This window comes from Theropithecus gelada, chromosome 2 (genome assembly GCF_003255815.1).
Source record: "Theropithecus gelada isolate Dixy chromosome 2, Tgel_1.0, whole genome shotgun sequence".
Classification (NCBI taxonomy): domain Eukaryota; kingdom Metazoa; phylum Chordata; class Mammalia; order Primates; family Cercopithecidae; genus Theropithecus; species Theropithecus gelada.
The window spans coordinates 104,837,563-104,860,571 of NC_037669.1; the positions used below are offsets into that span (position 1 = coordinate 104,837,563).

The following is a 23,009-nucleotide window of genomic DNA, read 5'->3' on the forward strand; positions in this document are numbered from 1 at the left end:
AATTTTTTTTTTTTTTTTTTTTTTTTTTTTGAGACGGAGTCTCACTCTGTCGCCCAGGTTGGAGTGCAGTGGCCAGATCTCAGCTCACTGCAAGCTCCGCCTCCTGGGTTCACGCCATTCTCCTGCCTCAGCCTCCCGAGTAGCTGGGACTACAGGCGCCCGCCACCTCGCCCGGCTAGTTTTTTGTATTTTTTAGTAGAGACGGGGTTTCACCGTGTCAGCCAGGATGGTCTCGATCTCCTGACCTCGTGATCCGCCCGTCTCAGCCTCCCAAAGTGCTGGGATTACAGGCTTGAGCCACCGCGCCCGGCCCTGAAAAATATTTTTAATGAGGTTGTCCTCAGTTGTAAAAAGGTTGAGAATCCACTGTTACAAATTCTCAAGAATTCCCAACATACTTGAGTTTCCAATCAAATGCAGAGCCATGGAGAATTAAACAAACAAAAGAGCAGAACAGAAAGGAAGAGCAGTATTCACAAGTTACATCTTAGACCTGTGACTTCAGTGCTCACAGGCCTGTTTTTCCCTTGCTATTAAATACTGACATACCTCTTTCTTTGGCTAGAAATAATAATACACAGGAACCAATGAATGCCAGAGTTCAGAGGTTTGCAATTTGTGCCCATTGTGTACCAAAGACTAGGATAAACCTGAGAGCAGATAAAATAACAAACCTTGATTCTGGCAGGGGTAGGGCTAAAACCAAGATTTACAGCAATAAGAATAGCACAGCTACTATTTTTTTTTTTTTTTTTTTGAGATGGAGTTTTGCTTTTGTTGCCCCAGGCTGGAGTGCAATGGCGTGATCTCGACTCCCCACAACCTCCACCTCCTGGGTTCAAGCAATTCTCCTGCCTCAGCCTCCCTAGTAACTGGGAATACAGGCATGCGCCACCACGCCTGGCTAATTTTGTATTTTTAGTAGACACAGGGTTTCTCCATGTTGGTCAGGCTGGTCTTGAACTCCTGACCTCAGCTGATCCACCTGCCTTGGCCTCCCAAAGTGCTGGGATTACAGGCATGAGCCCAGCTACTATTATTTATTTATTTTTGAGACAGAGTCTCGCTCTGTTGCCAAGACTGGAGTGCACTGGTGTGACCTCGGCTCACTGCGACCTCTGCCTCCTGGGTTCAAGTGATTCTCCTGCCTCAGTCTCCTGAGTAGCTGGGATTATAGGTGTGCACCACCACACCTGGCTAACTTTTGTGTTTTCAGTAGAGATGGGGTTTCACCATGTTGGCCAGGCTGGTCTTGAACTCCTAACCTCAGGTGATCCGCCTGCCTCGGCCTCCCAAAGTGCTGGGAATATAGGTGCGAGCCACCACGCCTGGCCAGCTACTACTACTGAGAGCTGAACATGTGCCAGGCACTGGCCAAGTGCCTTATCTTGCTTAGTAGCAAGTAAATGAATGAGGAGGGTCTTCACTCACCTGAGTAAATGTGATAGGTTTGTCCCTAGAAATATAATCTGCATATTTACAAGTAAACATTCCACAATCACTCCCATTCAACTGTTGAGGAATCTCCTAAAATTACAAAGGAAAAAGAAGGGAGGAAAGGGTAAAACATCATTATATACAAATCCCTTGGACTTTTTCTAAATATTGCTATAAACAATATTATAAAGGTAAATATTAAATCAGGTATTACCTAAACACACTGTCATACACAAAAAACACAATTATTCTTACTCTGTGTGGTATAAAACATAGATCATAGCAAGGGAAAAACAGGCCTTGTGAGAACTGAAGCCACAGGTCTAAGATGTAACTTGCGAATACTGCTTTTCCTTTCTGTTCTGTTCTTGTGTTTAATCTTCCATGGTTCTGCATTTGATTGGAAACCCAGACTATGAGATGGAGAGCGTGACCCCGTAGGAAAAATGTTTTTCAGAAAAGAAAAAAACAAAGTGAAAGTTCCATATCTCAGCTCCCATTCAAAGAAACCAGATTGAAAGGAGGTTTACTACCGGGAATGCTAGTCAGAATTATTTCAGAAGCATTTATTAATTTTAAAAAGGGCCAAGTGTGGTCAATCAGAAATGTAATTTCTCTAGCTAAGAAAATAAGACTACTGCTTTGGACCCCTACAGCTTCAAGGCAGACAAGAGAAGTTCCTGAATAGGCTTTAACCAATCAGGATCTTGCCTTGACAGATCAGTTATGCCCTAAGGCAAAAACAACACTTGCTACAAGCAGCACTAAGAGCATAAGCCAAAGGTGGTGGATTCTAAACCCACTGAGCTCACACCTTCTCCAGGCCTGTGTTGCCCTAATCTTGGCGGTTCCTGACACACTCTGGCTGTCAGTCACAAGTAGCACAAGTTAGTAAGAATATGGGAGAGGCCGCTTCCACTGCTGGAAAACACACTAGATGACAAAAGCTCAATTTTTATTCAAAGAAATGAAGTTAATTATGATTTTTTAAAGTTTGCTTAAATACATACCATCCATACATACGCAGATACCTCACACTTTTCTCTTGAGCCTAGCATCTCTCACAGAATGGACAAAACTACAGACTACAATATACAAAGAAAGGCAGTTTGCTTGCTTTATTCCATTTCCCATACCAGAACACAGTATTCATCCTAACAGACTCTTCCTTACATCTGTGCTCTCCTTAGGAAATTTCAAAGCTTATCCTTCAAATTTTTCTTTTTCTTTTTTTTTTTTTGAGACAGTCTCGCTCTGTTGCCCAGGCTGGAGTGCAGTGGCGCAATCTCCACTCACTGCAACCTCTGCCTGCCAGGTTTAACTGATCCTCCTGCTTCAGCCTCCTGAATAGCTAGGATTATAAGCATGCGCCACCAGACCCAGTTGATTTTTAGTGGTGACAAGGCTTTGCCATGTTGGCCAGGCTGGTCTCAAATTCCTGACCTCAGGTGATCTGCACACCTTGGCCTCCCAAAGTGCTGGGATTACAGGTGTTAGCCACCGCACCCAGCCCAAATTTTTCAGTTTAGAAATTAAAATGAGGCCGGGCGCGGTGGCTCAAGCCTGTAATCCCAGCACTTTGGGAGGCCGAGACGGGTGGATCACGAGGTCAGAAGATCGAGACCATCCTGGCGAACACGGTGAAACCCCGTCTCTACTAAAAAATACAAAAAACTAGCCGGGCGAGATGGCGGGCGCCTGTAGTCCCAGTTACTTGGGAGGCTGAGGCAGGAGAATGGCGTAAACCCGGGAGGCGGAGCTTGCAGTGAGCTGAGATCCGGCCACTGCACTCCAGCCCGGGCGACAGAGCGAGACTCCGTCTCAAAAAAAAAAAAAAAAAAAAAAAAAAGAAATTAAAATGCTTTTTTTGGAATGGGATCCTAAGATTTAAATAAACAAACTCCCAAATTTTGGAAAAGAAATGTAAACTTTCATTAGCACCAACAGGGAAATTAGCCAACTTGAATTTATTGGGTTTTTTCCCCAATTCTGTGAGAGATATGCAAGCATATGGTTAACATTACATTTGGCGCAAGAAGATGAAAGCTAAGCAACCATCTTAGTTAAATTAATTGCTAAAGATTTAGAAGCAGATCATTCTTAAGATGTATACTCTGGCCAGGCATAGTGGCTCACACCTGTAATCCCAGCACTTTGTTTTGGGAGGCCAGGAGTTTGAGACTAGCCTGGGCAACAAAGCAAGATCCCATCTCTACAAAAAAGAAAGAAAGAAAAAAAAAGATGTGTACTTTAAAAGTATGCAGGGAGGGAGGAAGGGCAGAAAGGGAGCCAAATATGAATAATATACTATTAGTAAATGCAACAAAGTATGTCAAATATAGATGATTGTCACTCACATGTGGTTTCATGCTGTAATGGGTCCACTCTAAAAGATTCAGATCAGTATTTCTTTTGGTCTTACTTTCATCCTGTAAATACTGACTAAAAAGCAAAACAAAGAAGGAATACAACAATAAATCCTTACAGAAACTAACCATTATGGTTACAAAGGGCTTTGTGATGTTACACAGATATGCCATTCTCAAATCCACATTCATTAGCTTTTTAAAAACGTGACTGCTTTCTGGACTTTTTTTTTTTTTTTTTAATGGAGTCTTGCTCTGTCATCCAGGCTGGAGTGCAGTGGCGCAATCTCAGCTCACTGCAACCTGTCCCTCCCAGGTTCACGCCATTCTCCTGCCTTAGCCTCCTAAGTAGCTGGGACCATAGGCACCTACCACCACGTCCTGCTAATTTTTTGTACTTTTTTAGTAGAGACAGGGTTTCGCCATGTTAGCCAGGATGGTCTTGATCTCCTGAGCCTGTGATCCCGCCTGCCTCAGCCTCCCAAAGTGGCTTTCTGGATTTTTAATTTAATTTGGGGAGGTCTGCTTATAAAAATTGTACATGCTTGTTTTTAAAAGTTGAAGTATATATCAGGTTGATAAGCATTAGATGCCCCCACTAAAATTAAGATATAAAAAATAACATAAGCCTGGTGCAGTGGCTCATGCCTGTAAATCAACACTTTGGAGGCCGAGGCGGATGGATCACCTGAGGCCAGGAGTTTGAGACCAGCCTGACCAACATGGAGAAACCCCGTCTCTACTAAAAATACAAAATTAGCCAGGCATGGTGGCACATGCCTTTAATCCCAGCTACTTGGGAGGCTGAGGCAGGAGAATCGCTTGAACCCGGGAGGTGGAGGGTGTGGTGAGTCGAGATCACGCCATTGCACTCTAGCCTAGGCAGCAAGAGTGAAACTCTGTCTCAAAAAATAAATAAATAAATAAATAAATAAGATAAAAAGCCAAAGACCACCGGGCACAGTGGCTCACGCCTGTAATCCCAGCATTTTGGGAGGCTGGGGCGGGCGGATCACCTGAGGTTGGGAGTTCAAGACCAGCCTGACCAACATGGAGAAACCCTGTCTCTACTAAAAATTCAGAAATTAGCTGGGCACAGTGACGGGAGCCTGTACTCCCAGCTTCTTGGCAGGCTGAGGTACGAGCATCACTTGAACCCAGGAGGCAGAGGTTGCAGTGAGCTGAGACTGCACCACTGCATGGGGTAACACAGTGAGACTCCATCTCAAAAAAAAAAAAAAAAAAAAAAACAACAGCATGAATGTAATAAAATATGAATTTTCAAATCCTATTATAAGCAACACATCAAACTATACTGTATGATCCCAGTAAGAACATTTCTATACATGGGATAATATATGTATATGTATGAACGCAAATGTATGTGTGCACAATTTATACACATCTTACAAAGAAAAGACTAGAAGAGAATCATTTTATAAACAATTTGGTGTATCTTACGATTTTTAGAATTGTCTTCTCTATACTTTTTATTCCAGATAAACAACCATAAATAAAAATAACCTTTTAGGCCGGGCGCAGTGGCTCAAGCCTGTAATCCCAGCACTTTGGGAGGCCGAGACGGGCGGATCACGAGGTCAGGAGATCGAGACCATCCTGGCTAACACAGTGAAACCCCGTCTCTACTAAAAATACAAAAAACTAGCCGGGCGAGGTGGCGGGCGCCTGTAGTCCGAGCTACTCCGGAGGCTGAGGCAGGAGAATGGCGCAAACCCGGGAGGCGGAGCTTGCAGTGAGCTGAGATCCGGCCACTGCACTCCAGCCCGGGCTACAGAGCAAGACTCCGTCTCAAAAAAAAAAAAAAAAAAAAAAATAACCTTTTATACTAAACAATATTGAATTATTGTTAGCAACAGCTTTTCTTCACAAGCTTAATTTGTCCTTAGTAAAAGTTAAAAGAAGGAACTTCATTGCTTCTAGTGAGCAGAAAAGGAAAAATGGACCCATCTTACTGATGCATTTTCTCACTTAACTCATGTCACTACTTTACCTAGCTAAGAAGTAGCTATGCTTTAAAGACCGGTTTCTATTACAGCAATTACTATTTGGAACAGTCCCCTGAAACCACACACTTTAAACATCGCCCCTGGGTTCTGAGATAAACTCAACTCTCATGGAAAGCATAAAGGTATGAGTGGGCTTAAGAATTTGGAGGACTAACACTCCCCAACTAACAGCTCCTTAGAACATTCAGAATAATGCATCAATCCCAAAGAAATCTAATGCAAATCACAGGATTCTAATAAGATCTATTTTACATCATAATACATGACAAACTTGTTTTCAGTGATGCTACTAAACATGTTTTCTCAGTTGCAATCAGCTATTATTTTTAGACCAAAAAAAATAAAATGCATTCTAAGTCCTGAAATAGCCTTAACTATATATTAGACTACCATCCACACAGCTTCCTAGGATGAGATAGAAGAGAGATCACCTCAACAGGGGGTAGTGAGGTTTTCAACCTTTACTTACAGGAGAATCTCACAGATCCTGTGGCCCTTTTGTCCCATAGAATCCAGGTATTTAAGACACTTTTTTCTTAGGTCTATCACCTATAATGGAAAAAGATAACATCCAGAAACATTTTAAATGTAAGAGGAGTGAGAATTTTACTTCCAAAAATAAAAGCATCTTTTAAAAAGTACATGTAACAATATAAATGGATTTCTAAGATACATAAAAAATGTATTATGTATCTTAGAAATCCAGGGCCAGGCATGGTGGCTCACACCTGTAATCCCAGCACTTTGGGAGGCCGAGGCAGGCGGATCATGAGGTCGGGAGTTTGAGACCAGCCTGACCAACATGGTGAAACCCTGTCTCTACTGAAAAATACAAAAATTAGTCGGGTGTGGTGGCACGCGCCTGTAGTCCTAGCTGCTCAGGAAGCTGAGGCAGGAGAATCACTTGAATCTGGGAGGCAGAGGCTGCAGCGAGACGAGATTGTGCTACTGTACTCTAGCCTGGGTTACAGCGAGACTGTCTCAGAAAAAAAAAAGAAAAACGATATCCACTTATATTGGTACATGTATTAAAATTTTTTTTAGTTAAAAATATATCTTATGGCCGGGCGCGGTGGCTCAAGCCTGTAATCCCAGCACTTTGGGAGGCCGAGACGGGCGGATCACGAGGTCAGGAGATCGAGACCATCCTGACTAACACGGTGAAACCCCGTCTCTACTAAAAAATACAAAAAACTAGCCGGGCGAGGTGGCGGGCGCCTGTAGTCCCAGCTACTCGGGAGGCTGAGGCAGGAGAATGGCAGGAACCCGGGAGGCGGAGCTTGCAGTGAGCCGAGATCGCGCCACTGCACTCCAGCCTGGGGGACAGAGCGAGACTCTGTCTCAAAAAAAAAAAAAAAAATATATATATATATATATATATCTTATGTAACTTTAGTAAAAAAGTGTATTTTTAAGTTAAAAAATTAGTGGTCCTCTCAGAGTGATGAGACTTTCTTTTTTTTGAGACAAGATCTCACTCTGTCACCCAGGCTGGAGTGCAGTGGTGTGATCACAGCTCACTGCAGCCTTAACCTCCTGGGCTCAGGGAATCTTCCACCTCAGCCTCCCAAGTAGCTGGGACCATAGGTGTGTACCACCATGCCCAGCAAATTTTTAAATTTGTATATAGACAGGGTCTTTCCATGTTGCCCAGGCTGGTCTCAAACTCTTAGGCTCAAGCAACCCCTCCTGCCTTGGCCTCCCAAAGTCTGGGATTATAGGCATGAGCCACCACAACTGGCCTTATAAGTGCATTTTTCTACAATAAACCTGTACTATCTTGTAAACAAAACTAAATAAATATAATAACCCTTATGTGTACTAAGACTCTTTCCTATTAAAAATGAAAGCTCCTCGCCCGGGTAAGGTGGCTCACACCTATGATCCCAGCACTTTGGGAGGTTGAGGTGGTGGATCACGAGGTCAGGAGTTCAAGACCAGTCTGACCAAGATGGTGAAACTCCGTCTCTACTGAAAATACAAAAATTAGCCAGGTACGGTGGCCCACACCTGTAATCCCAGCTACTCAGGAGGCTGACGCAGGAGAATCGCTTGAACCCAGGAGGTGGAGGTTGCAGTGAGCTGAGATTGCGCCATCGCACTCCAGCCTGGGAGGCAGAGCAAGACTCCATCTCAAAAAAAAATAAATAAATAAATAAAATAATTAAATAAATAAAAAAGAAAGCTCCTCAAGTTCAAGGGCTTTGTCTTGTAGGTTACTAAGTTGTTCAACTCAAGAACTAAAAAGGAGGCCCGGTGCGGCGGCTCACCCATCATTTTGAGAGGCTGAGGTGGGAGGACTACTTAAAGCCAGGAGCTTGAGACTAGCTTGGGCAAAAAAAAAACAAGACTCTGTCTCTACAAAAAAATTAAAAATGAATTTTAAAAAATTAGCCAGGCATAGTGGTGCACATCTGTAGTCCCAGCTACCTGGGAGGCTAAAGTGAGAGGATCACTTGTGCCCAGGAGGTGAGGTTACAGTGAGCTATGGTTGTGCCACTATACTCCAGCTTGGGTGGCAGAATGAGACCCTGTCTCTAAAAATAAAAATTAAAAAAAAGAAAAAGAAAAAGAAAAAAAGGCCAGGCATGGTGGCTCACACCTGTAATACCAGTACTTTGAAAACTGAGGCAGGAGAACCACTTGAGGCCAGGCGTTGGATACCAACCAGGACAACATAGCAAGACTCCATCTTGCCAAATAAGTAAATAAATAAAATTAGCCAAGCATGATGGACCATGCCTGTAGTCCTAGTCACTCAGGAGGCTGAGGCAGGAGGACCACCTAAGTCCAGGACTTCCAGGCTGCAATGAGCTATGATCACACCAATTCTCTCCAGCCTGGGTAACACAGCAAAACCTAGTCTCTAATTTTAAAAAATAGTAAAATAAAATAAATATAAAATTTTTTAAAGAATAAATAAGAACTAAAAAGGGTTGGGTGAAGGAGGAGACATTAAAAAAAAAAAAAAATAAAAAGAGACTCTGCAGGGCATGCTTATAATATATACTACTGGCCTTTATACACAGGGCAGAAAAGGGCAGCATTATTTTTAAAAAATGGTCTTTATCCAAAGTCCAACAATTAACCATTAACCCTCTCGACTCACCACCAGGCTCCAATGTACCTTCCGATGAATAGGCACCAGAATAATTTCTTGTTCAAAGAGATTTACCCCTTTGGTCCATCGTTTCACTGCTTGGTAACCCCCAGACTTTAATTTAGGATAGAAGAAAGTACTAAATACATGAAGTGCTGGATAGCCTTGCTTTCTATTTCTTTCCACCAGAAGATTCATGTAAAAATTAATGACCTACAAAATACCAAGGGAGCAAAAGTTGGAACATGGCAAATATATTATCAAAACTAAATTTCTACCTGAATAAGGATGAATTCGAAGGTAAGGTACTAAAGAAGGGGATAAAAGGACTCTCTATAGTAGAAGACAGGGAAAAAAGTGATCAGTGCAAAATGGAACACATGAAAATGGAATGAAACTGTACTTTTAAGGCATGTAAGTAACACTTAACGGCCAGAAGATGGAATCCAGGAAGAAAGTCTGTGCAATAATGAAAAGATCTACATAACTGTAACACAGCAAAAAAATGCAGAAATATTAACAGTAAGTGAATTTTACTATATAAAAATTAGACTTCAATTTTAAAATATAAACTGGAAGGACATACACCAAAATATTAACATTTTATTTATCTTTAAGTGGTGGTACTTTTGAACAGTAATATTTTTTACTTTTCCTGTATTTTCCAAATGTTCTACAATAAACAAATTACATTATAATGTAAAACAAAACATTCCTGTTTTCAAAGAATGTGTTTATAAGTAACTAGTCATAGGGGATTTCCCTCAAAGAGAGAAGATGCAGGGGCTAAACAGTTCGGGAAAGAACCCACCAGAAAATTGTCAAAGAACTTAAGAGTTAGCTTCTGCTAAATGTAATAAGGATACAAGATGACAAGTTAGGCAAAATTTTTCAGCTATCACTCAAATAAAGAAAAATACATACAGTATATAGTAATCAATATATCCCTTTATTACTCAAAAAATAAAACAGGCCAGGCGTGGTGCCTCACGCCTGTGATCCCAGCACTTTGGGAGGCCAAGGTGGGCAGATCACCTGAGGTCCAGAGTTTGAGACCAGCCTGACCAACATGGAGAAACCCTGTCTCTACTAAAAATACAAAATTAGCCGGGCGTGGTGGTGCATGCCTGTAATCCCAGCTACTTGGGAGGCTGAGGTAGGAGAATCACTTAAACCCAGGAGGTGGAGGTTGCATGGAGCCAAGACTGCACCATTGCACTCCAGCCTGGACAACAAGAGCGAAACTCTGTCTCAAAAACAAAAAACAAAAACAAAAAAACAGCTACTATAAGAATTCACCTAAATTACAGTATCACTTGCTGCTTCCTCCCATTCATCAGTTGTACCCAGGGTTTACTGAAGACCAGTAAATGGAGTGGTGGATGCAATAAAGTACAGATGCAGAAAAGGGAAATATTGCTAATTAAAGGCAGAAAATCAGAACTAATCATCTTTTTAAGATTTAAGATGTTTTTGTTTTAATTATAACTAAGAGTTGCTTTACCAACCTCTTATAACTGGGTAGAAGTCACTTTGATTACAGATAATAAATAAATAGTTAAAATTAATGATGGCCAAAAGGGGGAGGGAATACAACTTACTTCATCATTGAGCCAGTGATAGTTCTTTAATGTCTGAATATCTCCTCGAGTAATTCGCAATTTGAAAGCACAACTTAGGATTTCATCCTGTGGGCCATGGCCTAGGGCATTACTGATTTCCTTTTCCATGTCCTGAATTAGAAAGTCCAGAAATTGTTATTTTAATATAGAACCCATTATTAGTTATTGAAAACTCTGAGACTGAAAAAAGTTTTTCATCTCGGCAACACCTGACTCTTGAGAAAAATATACTATCAAAGACTTACTAAACTATAGTATGAAAACATTTTTTTCTTATTTTTTAGTAACAGAGATGGGGCCTCATTATATTGCCCAAGTTGGTTGCAAACTCCTGGGCTCAAGCAATACCCGCCTTGGCCTCCCAAAGTGCTGAGATTATAGGCATGAGCCACCACACCAACCCTGAAAATATTTTAACTTGTAACTACAAAGCAATCTTACTAATACAACAAATGCTGGTTCACTTATTAGCTTGTGGAAACAATAATAATAATATTTACATCTAAAGTATGGTCTCAATTATCCTACTACTATGTATTGACCACTATGAGCCAAACATGGTGTTAGATGCTTGAAGCACATCATTAATCCATATTAGTGGGGAAGATATTATTACCATTTTATAGAGAAGAAAACAGAATTTATTTTACATATTCAAAGTCATATAATTATTAAAAGGTAGAACAAAGATTTGAACCCAGGTGTGTCTAATTTCCCGGCCTTTGCTCCCTTCATAATACTAAAATCCTGATTTCCACTTTAAACTTTTATTTTTTTTTTGAGACAGAGTCTCACTTTGTCACCCAAGCTGGAGCGCAGTTGCATGATCTCACCTCACTGCAATCTCTGCCTCCCGGGTTCAAGCGATTTTTGTGCCTCTGTCTCCTGATTAGCTGGAATTATAGGTGCGTACCACCATGCCAGCTATTTTTTTTGTATTTTTAGTAAAGATGAGGTTTCACCATGTTGGCCAGGCTGGTCTTGAACTCCTGACCTCAAGTGATCTGCCTGCCTTAGCCTCCCAAAGTGCTGGGATTACAGGCGTGAGCCACTGCACCCATTCTCTCCTTTAAACTTTTAAAACATCAAAATAGGCTGGGTGCGGTGGCTCACGCCTGTAATCCCAGCACTTTGGGAAGCCAAGACGGGTGGATCATGAGGTCAGCCTGGCCAGCATGGTGAAACCCCGTCTCTACTAAAAAGACAAAAATTAGCTGGGCATGGTGGCACGCATCTATAGTCCCAGCTACTCAGGAGGCTGAGGCAGAAGAATCACCTGAACCTGGGAGGCAGAGGTTGCAGTAAGCTGAGATCGTGCCGCTGCACTCCAGCCTGGCGACAGAGCGAGACTCCATCTTAAAAATAAGTAAATAAAACATCAAAATAAGATTAGGACATCTAAGGGGTTATACCATCCTTTTTGACATGAAGAGAATAAGCAAACAGGCAGAAACTTGGAAACCAGGCAGCAATTAGCAATTGACTCCTTATGGAATAAATGGCTTCATCATACTAAAGAATTATGCAGATAAATGCATTATTTAGGATACAAAACTAAATCCATTAACCCAATAGAAATTATTTTCCTCTAGGCCCGGGGCAGGGACTCGCGCCTACAATCCCAGCACATTGGCAGGCGGGTGGGTAAATCACCTAAGGTCAGGAGTTCGAGACCTGCCTGGCCAACACGGTGAAACCCAGTCTCTACTTAAAATACAAAAATTAGCTGGGCGTGGTGGCAGGTGCCTGTAATCCCAGCTACTTGGGAGGCTGAGCCAGGAGAATCACCTGAACCCAGGAGGCAGAGGTTGCAGTGAGCTAAGATCGCGCCACTGCACTCCAGCCTGGGCAACAAGAGTGAAACTCCATCTCAAAAAAAAAAAAAAAAGAAGAAGAAATTATTTTCTTCTAAATATATGCTTCCTCCCCCAGCAGATAGCTTCACTATTTTATGGATCTCTCTCTCTCCACCTGCATGCCCAATATAACAGTAAGTATTCAAGAGATTTGCCTACTAGGGCAACATTGTAGAGGAAGCCAAGATGTGGCACATCTTTAAAATAAGAATTTTAACTACCTTCATTCTTCATGTTCTGTAAGTTTTTATTATTTTCAAATGCAATAATCAGCAAAAGGGGCATTTTAGTAAACTGTAACCACTTTTTAAAAAAATGCAATGAACTTATTCCTAATGCCAAACCCATACTATATAACTCAACAGATTTGAAGGTTAGAATTTACAAAGAATCTGTTGTATTCCAAGATATGAGATGATTATGTTGACTCACATTTGCTAAATATCAATCTGATTCCTTAGGCCACTAATGATCATGATTCACTAAAGATCAATGTAGTCAAAGTGAATAAACAGACTATGGACCTGATTTGTTTTCTTTTTTTTTTTTTTTTTTTTTTTTTTGATACGGAGTCTTGCTCTGTCACCCAGGCTGGAGTGCAGTGGCCGGATCTCAGCTCACTGCAAGCTCCTCCTCTCGGGTTCACGCCATTCTCCTGCCTCAGCCTCCCAAGTAGCTGGGACTACAGGCACCCGCCACTTCGCCCGGCTAGTTTTTTGTATTTTTTAGTAGAGACGGGGTTTCACCGTATTAGCCAGGATGGTCTCGATCTCCTGACCTCGTGATCCGCCCGTCTCGGCCTCCCAAAGTGCTGGGATTACAGGCTTGAGCCACCGCGCCCGGCCCTGATTTGTTTTCATACATTCATCTCTAGTCTGGAGAAAGTCCTCAAAACAAAATATTCAAGTTTAGAATAACTGAGGTTATTTAAAGACATGCCTCTTTTTAGGATCAATACAAAGAACAATACCTCTGTGAGTTCAAGGAGATCGTCCGTTCTTCTGTCCCTCTCTTTGCCTGAGCAATTCTTTTCCTTTGTCTCAATTGACACTTTCCTCCTGAGTAAGCCATTGCTTCCGCTGCCCAGGCGGAGTCGGGCCGACACTTCTTCTGATAGGTCGGGCTCCAGTTGGTATCCCTTCCTCTGATCAAAAAAGTATCTAAATTCTACTGACGTGTTTGATACTTGCAAATATAAACACGGATTACACATGAAATATAAAACTGCCACTAATGTGAAAGAAAAGAGAATTAGCAAATCCCCCAAGTGAGCAGATTTACCATATCTGTCTGTCCCTGCAAGGGGGAACAAAAAAAGCTCCAGACCTAGGCCTCACAGGACCCTCAGTTACAAACCATGAAAGAGAACACTCACCACCTTCCCTGGAAGTAGCAAGAAAAGTATTTTCAGTTCTCCTATCACAATTAAAAACAGTATGTTTAAAAGATATTATGAAAGTTTTAAACAGCAAAAAATATGACCCACAATCCCATCACTCAGAATAAATCCCTACTATCTTTACCGTAACTAAACTTGGTTCTAGTTCATCTTTGTAAAAAGTCATTTTATATGACAGAAAATGCACAAAACATTAACGTACCACTTACTTCATTTTTGTAAAATGAACACCTATATAACCACAATTGTGGTAAACAAATAGAATTCTGCCAGCACCCCAGAACATATCATCTCTTTCCAGAGATGTATGACTTTTAAGAAATTCTCCCTAAGAAGCCATAAAATGTAGGTAATGTGTTGGTATGGAGGCAGGTTGGTCTCTCATAAACAAAGGTGGCTACTGTAGAGGCAAAACTCCAACAACTCAGAAGGCAGAAAAAAGTTGTGTATTTTCAATGTTTCCTGTTGCTTTGTTGCCTTTTTTTTTTTTTTTTTTGGAGACAGAGTCTCACTGTGTCACCCAGGCTAGAGTGCAGTGGTGTGATCACAGCCCACTGCAGCCTTGACCTCTTGGGCTCAAGCGATCCTCCCACCTTAGCTTCTCGAGTAGCTGGGACTACAGATGTGCCACCATGCCTGGCTAAGTTTTAAATTTTTTTGTGGAGACAGTCTCACTATGTTGCCCAGGCTGGTCTCAAACTCCTGGGCTCAAGTGATCCTTCTGCCTTGGCCTCCCAAAGTTCTGGTATTACAGGTATGAGCCACTGTGCCTGGCTGGCTTGCTGCTTTTTTAAAGAAAAACAACAGAATTAACAATCAAAGTAACACATATATATATATGCTTTCTCTTGCTTTTCATGGGCACCAAAACATAAGTTATGTAAGAACACAGATATCAAATGTAACGGGGATTTTCACTTACACTTTCATTTTCAAATCTGATTCCGATCATCTTCTCCGTATCAGAAATTTTCCCCTTTGAACACCTAAGGAAACAAATTGAGAGATGACAGACTTCTGCTAGATGACTTACATCCTAGTTTTAGAAATAAGATTTCATAATTTGTAAATAAAAATTGCCTTGAGTTTATACAATACTCTAAACCAAGAGTTGACAAACTTTTCTGAAAAGGAACAGACGGTATTTTAGGCTTGGCAGGTTTTATGGTCTTGGGCACATCGTGGCAACTCTGCCACTGTAATTTAAAAGCAGCCATAGATCGTATGTAAATGAATTCGCATGTTCCAGTAGAAATTTACTATACAAAAATAGGTAAGTAGACCAGATTTGGCCCATGGGCCACAGTTTACAAACTCTGCTGTAAACCATCATCCCAAAATCCTAAAGCATGCAGAGCTGCCTTTACTGTTCCTATCCTAAAAACACTGATCACTAGACATCCCCACACCAACCAAACTCCCATCTAAGAAGCATGTGTTTCTCCCAACCACTGATGCCTGAGAGATAAAGGGCACCCCCCAACCCACCAGGCTAGGGTGGGCATCTGACACAAGAGCTAGCTACCTATCTACCGAAATATGCTGACCAACTACCAGAACTCAAGAGAGTTCACAGTTCCTCAGAACTGCTTACTCATAAATACGGCTTAGAAAATAAGAAAATATATATTAAAAGAATGAACTGAATATACGTACCTCTTTTCACTTCTCAATGAACATAGAGGTCCCCTTGTTTCAACAAGTCTATCTGTGAGGATGGTAAAGAAAAGATTAAATGTTTCCTTCATTAATGAATAATATAGTTAGAATTTCAGCTTACAGAGTTTCCACAATGTCAAGACATTCCTCTACATTGAAATGCTACAGTGAATTCCAAAGACACTAGCCTCCCTATACACTAAGTTGCCTTAAAAAATGCATACATATCTTTGCTACATATCTTTGTTGTTTAAATATAATCTTTACTATAAACTGAGTGATATCTGCTCATTTGGTAGGCTGTCATTTAGTGGACAGTAAGTGGAGAAATATAATGAAATTGTTATATAGGGAATATAATAAAATTTCAGCTCACAAAAGAGTTGCTACTATCTAGCAGCTTAAGGATAATTATCCAGAGCCATGTTATGAATCTACTTCACCTTGAAACAGCTGTTCTACTAAACTCCTAGATAAGCCCCAGTCAATGCTGTGAGGTTTTTTTTTTTTTTTTTTTTTGAGACAGAGTCTCGCTGTCGCCCAGGCTGGAGTGCAGTGGTGTGATCTTGGCTCACTGCAACATCCACCTCCCAGGTTCAGGCGATTCTACTGCCTCAGCCTCCCAAGTAGCTGGGATTACAGGCAAGTGTCACCATGCCTGGCTAATTTTTGTATTTTTAGTAGAGATGCGGTTTTACCATGTTGTCCAGGCTGGTCTTGAACTCCTGACCTCAGGTGATCCACCTGCCTCGGCCTCCCAAAGTGCTGGGATTACAGGCGTGAGCCACCATGCCTGGCCCAACGCCGTGAGATTTGACAGTATTTTGGTACACCATCTACACTTGAATGTCAATTTTCTACCTCATATGAACACTGTAACATGAAATAAGGTCAATTATTAAGACAAGGCTAAATCTAGGAACTCACATTGTTTTGGAACAAACTGAGTTGTCTTGACTCCGTGATTTTGCTCTTCCCCCCAGCCTTTGGTCTTTAATGTGTCCATCTGACTTCTTTGAGAACTTAGAAACACAAAAAGCGAGGGAGATCAGATACAAAAGCAAAGTGTATCATTAATATGCATTATCTCTGTCCAGCAAGCTTCTCCAAATAGGGGTGATTGACTATCCAATTATATCAAATTATAACAGAAAGGAAACAACTACATGGGACTAGGATAAAAGGAGTCTAATCCTGATTCTAATAATATTTCAGCCAAGTTACCTGAACTCCAGTTTCTCTATTTGTAAAATCAGAGGTTCTGAATCCCCAGTGACGCATTAACCAAAAAATCTCAGTGTGACAAAACTCAGATTAAAAGATAAAAAACTTTTTAAGCTATATATTTACATTGATCCTGAAACAATACATTAAAAGCAAGAACTCAGCCAGGCGTGGTGGCTCACGCCTGTAATCCCAGCACTTTGGGAGGCCGAGGCGGGGGGATCACGAGGTCAGGAGTTCGAGACCAGCCTGACCAACATGCTGAAACCCCGTCTCTACTAAAAACAAACAAAAAAAAATTAGCTGGGCATGGTGGCACGCGCCTGTAATCCCAGCTACTCAGGGGGCTGAGGCAGGAGAATTGCTTGAACCCGAGAGGCAGAGGTTGCAGTGAGCGGAGATGGAGCCACTGCACTCCAGCCTGGGTGACAGAGGGAGACCCCATCTCAAAAAATAAAAAATTTAAAAATTTAAAAAATAGAAAAAAATAAAAGCAAGAACTCTTTTTTTTGTTTTTTGTTTTTGAGACGGAGTCTCACACTGTCACCCAGGCTGGAGTGCAGTGATATGATCTCGGCTCACTGAAATCTCCACCTCCTGGGTTCAAGCAATTCTCCTGCCTCAGCCTCCCAAATAACTGGGATTACTGGCGCCCACCACTACACCTGGTTAATTTTTGTATTTTTAGTAGAGATGGAGTTTCGCCATGTTGGTCAGGCTGGTCTCGAAGTCCTGACCTCCAGTGACCCACCGGTCTCAGTCTCCCAAAGCGCTGGGATTACAGGTGTGAGCCATCGCGCCCGGCCAAAAGCAGGAACTTTCAAAAGCATAAATAGTTTGAAGGTTTTGCCAACATGACAAAGCCAAGAGATCATTAAACATACTGCTGCTTCCAACATGTGGCTGCTCAAAATGGAGAAAATACTGACATTCTGACTAAATCTAAAGAATTTTTTTTAAAAGTTCACAACTGATTATTCTCAAATAATCTGTTATTTCTGCATTCAAAAGCTAGATAGTAGGCCGGGTGTGGTGGCTCACGCCTGTAATCCCAGCACTCTGGGAAGCTGAGGCGGGCGGATCACCTGAGGTCAGGTGTTCGAGACCGGTCTGGCCAACATGGCGAAACCCCGTCTCTACCAAAAATACAAAAAATTAGCTGGGTATGGTGGCGGACGCCTGTAATTCCAGCTACTCAGGAGGCTGAGGCAGGAGAATTACTTGAACCCAGGAGATGGAGGTTGCAGTGAGCCGAGATTGCATCATTGCACTCCAGCCTGGGCAACAAGAGTGAAACTCCAGCCAGGCACAGTGGCTCATGCCTGTAATCCAGTACTATGGGAGGCCGAGGCGAGCAGATCATGAGGTCAGGAGTTCAAGACCAGTCTGACCAACATGGTGAAACCCCCGTCCCCACTAAAAATACAAAAAATTAGCCAGGCATAGTGGTGCGCGCCTGTAATCCCAGCTACTAAGGAGGCTGAGGCAGAAGAATCGCTTGAACCTGGGAGGTGGAGGTTACAGTGAGCTAAGATCATGCCATTGCACTCCAGCCTGGGTGACACAGCGAGACTCCATCTCAAAAGAAAAAAGAAAAAAAAAGAGTGAAACTCTATCTCAAAAAAAAAAAAAAAAAGCTAGATAGTATTGCGTGACTTTTTAACCTTCAATTTGCTATTTATATAATTTCTGGGATCCCTGTGTTTTCTCACACCACTTGTTAGAATTACCCAGTGTACCTCAATCCTGAGCTCACACATTTTTTGTCCTCCTTTCATAGGCAAATACAAGGCCAGATATCACTTCCCTCTGTCACTCTCATCTATTAATATTTGCTCAAATCATTAGAGTATTTAATTAACAAGCTGTATTATAAGGAAAATTCTTATGACCTGGGAGACTTTAATCTTGCCTCTAGCGGGTTTCCAAATGTGCTAAGATTCAATCTCTATGCTGCCACAGGGACTAGGTGTGTCTCATGGGGTGGGGGTGAGGCGGGGGAAGGAAAAAAGACAAAAAGAAAGACTGTGAGGAGGTGAAGGAGAAAGGAAGGAAGGAAGGGAGATGGGAGAAATGGAGAGATGGGCAGGAGCAGGGTGGGGAAGGGAGGCAGAGAGAGAGATTGTGGGAAATGTATGCTGGGAAGGTTGAAGAAACTCTCTGCCTCCTGGGAGACCTACTTCAACCAGTGATCTACTTTTTTATATAAGAGTTTAAAGTAAAAGTTTACTTCAACAAAGGGTCCTACAGGTAACATAAAATTTTACTTTGCAAACCACTGTTACATATTATCCATTACTAGATAAATATCCAGGCAAATGACAGGGCTAGTTCTCTCAGGTTTAACCTCTTCTTTCAATAAAGCCCTTCCCACCAATACTTTCTCCAAAAACAAACCAAAAAAAGAGCCTAGCAAAGCATTATCTATTAGCTCATTGTTACCTGTGATAACCTGAAGTTACAGGACAGACAGAGTTTCCATGACCACTTTCTTTAAGTCGTTCCAATAACCTTCGGTACTTCTCTCTTTCCTCTTTTTGAACACCCTAAATAAAAGAAAGCATGTTAGATAAGTACCAGCACATTAAATTTATAATTAAAAGGCCAAATGTAACCCATAGATGTGTTTTATTTGCCAGCACTGTGTTTTTAATATTTCTTTGAATGAATTACTAACTTTATACATTTTTTAAAAATCAAAAAATCTGGCCTCCTTCAATCAACTGAATCCACAATCTATAGCTATGTAGGGCTATCCCATTTAGATGGGCCACTGCTCTCCAGGCCACTTTATTCATGTTATCTGCTAAATTCTGATGGCATCTAGGTTTTTGACAGAACTGGGTTGAACAGAATTAGGTTAACTACAAAAAAACTCAGCAGAAATCATCCACATGCATAACGAGAACATGCAGCTTCCAAAATGAATTGGCCTCACCAACATCACCAGTAACCTCTATGGCTACATTGAACAGACACTTTTCCAGTCCTTATGTTACTTGATCTTTCTTCAGCATTTCACCCTGCTGACCTGCCTTGCCTTCCTAGACAATAAGTTCTTCTGATTCTTTTTTCTCTGTCTCCACTGCAGATTATTCCTTCTGCCTACATCATACTGATGGTTTTGCCCATATCTCTTCTTGCACTACATTCCTTCCCTGAATAATCTCATCAGGTCCCTTGATTTAAATAGCAGCAATAGGTTGAAGATTCAGAAATGTGTCTCCTCCTCAAAATTCCCATCACCTATATCCCATGAGCTTCCAGGAGAGGTTTTCTTGTGGGTTTCACAGGGAGTTTAAACAACGTCCAAAACTGTAGTCATCATCTTCCCCGTAAACATAGGGTTATCTTGGTAAGTGACACATAGTGACTCCAAAACTGAAATCTGGCACTCAGACCCTTCTATGTACTTTATATCACACTTAATCAACAGATATGTCCTTGCTAATACTACTTACCAATATTTCTAGAGTGCATCTTCTGCATATTCCCCTGTAGATATTTGCTCAGACCCATTTCTGACTTCTCATCTAAGAGACTGAAATATTTAATACATCATCTTTTTTTTTGTTTTGTTTTTTTTGAGACGGAGTCCCGCTTTGTCACCCAGGCTGGAGTGCAGTGGTGTGATCTCAGCTCACTGCAAGCTCCGCTTCCCGCGTTCACGCCATTCTCCTGCCTCAGCCTCCAGAGTAGCTGGGACTATAGGCGCCCGCCACCACGCCCGGCTAATTTTTTGTATTTTTAGTAGAGACAGGGTTTTACCATGTTAGCCAGGATGGTCTCGATCTCCTGACCTCGTGATCCGCCCGTCTCGGCCTCCCAAAGTGCTGGGATTACAGGCTGAGCCACCGCGCCTGGCCTTTAATACATCATCTTAAAACCCCTTTCAGGGCTATGGTTCATTCCCCTCTCTCTGCCTGCTCATCAAATAGCAACTATTTATGTATAAGCTCTTAGAGGGCAGGAACCGCATTTCATTTAATCTTGAATTGCTAGCACAGTACAACTAGCACAGTACCTGGGACCCAAATAAATATTTCTTTGATGAACTAAATTAAACAAGTGACTCAGAAAACTAGTTGGCAAGTGAAATAGCAGATGGTCCTGGGGAGTGCCAGATACAGGAATAATTCTAAATTTTCCTGGAATAAAGGAAAACCTCAAAAGGAAAGTAAAAAGATTGACTCTTCACCATGCTGAGTGCTCTGAAAGGTGAAGGAAAAAGCAGAGATGCACACCATTTACTTCCCTTCCTTAGTCACAGTTATTAAAGTTTATAAAAAGAAACAAGTTAGGGCTGGGCACGGTGGCTCACGCCTGTAATTCCAGCACTCTGGGAGGCTGACGCTGGAGGATCGCTTGAGCCCAGGAGTTTGAAACCAGCCTAGGCAACATAGTGATATCCCATCTCTCTATATATAAAAAAAAAAACTTGGTAATTTTTTTTAAAAAAAGCAAGTTAGACTAATTCAGGTACCCAAAAAGAATCTAATCTTGGCCAGGTGCAGTGGCTCATGCCTGTTATCCCAGCACTTTGGGTGGCTGAGGTGGGTGGATCACCTGAGGTCAGGAGTTCGACACCAGCCTGGACAACATGGTGAAACCTTATCCCTACTAAAAATACAAAAGATTAGCTGGGCGTGGTGGCACATGCCTGTAATCCCAGCTACTTGGGAGGCTGAGGCAGGAGAATCACTTGAACCTGGGAGGTGGAGGGTGCAGAGAGCCAAGATAGTGCCATTGCACTCCAGTCTGGGCAACAATAGTGAAACTCTGTCTCAAAAAAAAAAAAAGGATCTAATCTTATCTCTTCCTAATATAACTCTTTTTTCTTCCTTATAATAAAAATAACTACATCTAAAACTTGACTAAATTATATGTATCTGGAATATCTATAGACGAATACATATAGGTATCAGAGGTTACTTGCCAAGAAGTAAACATGGTGGTGGAAGCCAGGTATGGAAGGGAGTCTGCGAAACTTAGTCACTGTACATACTTTAGTACCCTTTGAAATATATGACATGCGCTGGAACATGGGAGACAGAGGTTGCAGTGAGCCAAGACTGCACCACTGCACCCAGCATGGGTGATAGAGTCTCACTCTGTCTCAAAAAAAAAAAAAAAAAAAAAAAAAGGAAAAAAGAAATATATAACATAGTAGATATATTATTTGCTCCCAAAAATATTCATTAAAAATTATTTTTAGTCTTCTAATTTTTATTACTCAAAAAAGTTTCATTTTTAAATTTAGCTGTCTGACTGTGTGTCTGTGTCTTCAGCACTTTCACAACGATTTTCTGCTCCTTGATAAGCAACATGCTTGATCCTGTCACAGACTCATTGAGCACACATGGCCGCTATAGGCCCTGCTAATGTGATCTGGACAATCTCATAAGAACTTTAGGTCTCATAGCATGAACCCCTCAAAGTCTGCCTGGGCACAAGCTGCATGCAGATTTTTGGTGCATCTGGGTTTGAGACAGCCTCATTTTGTTAAAGGCTGTACAGTAGGCCGGGCGAGGTGGCTCAAGCCTGTAATCCCAGCACTTTGGGAGGCCGAGGCGGGTGGATCACGAGGTCAGGAGATCGAGACCATCCTGGCTAACATGGTGAAACCCCGTCTCTACTAAAAATACAAAAAACTAGCCGGGTGTGGTGGCGGGCGCCTGTAGTCCCAGCTACTCGGAGGCTGAGGCGGGAGAATGGCGTGAACCCGGGAGGCGGAGCTTGCAGTGAGCCGAGATCGCACCACTGCACTCCAGCCTGGGCGACAGAGCGAGACTCCGTCTCAAAAAAAAAAAAAAAAAAAAAAAAAGGCTGTACAGTAGGAAAACCTACAATGGTATGTCAAACTTTGAACCATTCTGAGTGTCTCTAGGCAGCATCTTTGGGAAGAGCTGTAAAATTTTTTTTTAAACAAATCAAGCTAAAAAGGCTTACCTCCTCCACAGTGCAATGGGGACGCCTCAGACCCTTGCCACTCTCTTCAGAAATCATCTCTGTTACAGCCTGTTCCTGAGGTTTCCACATGAAAGAACTCTCTGGATTACCTTTGCTATGGCGACGGCCACCTGGTCTTCTATTATAGCCTTCTGAGTTCAAAGTAAAACTGAGCAACAGAAAAAAAGAAGAAAAAAGTGTCACCATGCTGCTTAAATTGCTGGAATCTAAGCTCTAGACCATCCTGTGATTAAGTTGCTTTACGTGAAGCTTACTCCTGGCAAGTCAGACAAGTACAATTATGCAAAAGTTAGATCTATCCCTAGAGCACAGGGCCCCCCAGCATTCCACTATGGAATGTCTGTTTCTA

The 23,009-nt window shown here is 41.9% G+C and overlaps 1 protein-coding gene across 2 annotated transcripts in view; it reads right to left on the bottom strand.

Moving 5' to 3' along the window:
- Window positions 1-23,009, bottom strand: part of SENP2 (SUMO specific peptidase 2) — a 50,811-nt gene that overhangs the window by 2,509 nt on the left and 25,293 nt on the right. For both annotated transcript variants that reach the window (XM_025375000.1, XM_025375001.1), the window contains exons 6-16: window positions 22,640-22,808; window positions 19,133-19,236; window positions 16,394-16,488; window positions 15,464-15,515; window positions 14,730-14,793; window positions 13,379-13,552; window positions 10,532-10,663; window positions 8,940-9,143; window positions 6,300-6,379; window positions 3,795-3,879; window positions 1,432-1,527 (exon numbers count right to left, since the gene is read on the bottom strand). In XM_025375000.1, coding sequence (XP_025230785.1) covers window positions 1,432-1,527; window positions 3,795-3,879; window positions 6,300-6,379; window positions 8,940-9,143; window positions 10,532-10,663; window positions 13,379-13,552; window positions 14,730-14,793; window positions 15,464-15,515; window positions 16,394-16,488; window positions 19,133-19,236; window positions 22,640-22,808 — 1,255 coding nt within the window. The remainder of the gene's footprint in view (window positions 1-1,431; window positions 1,528-3,794; window positions 3,880-6,299; window positions 6,380-8,939; window positions 9,144-10,531; window positions 10,664-13,378; window positions 13,553-14,729; window positions 14,794-15,463; window positions 15,516-16,393; window positions 16,489-19,132; window positions 19,237-22,639; window positions 22,809-23,009) is intronic.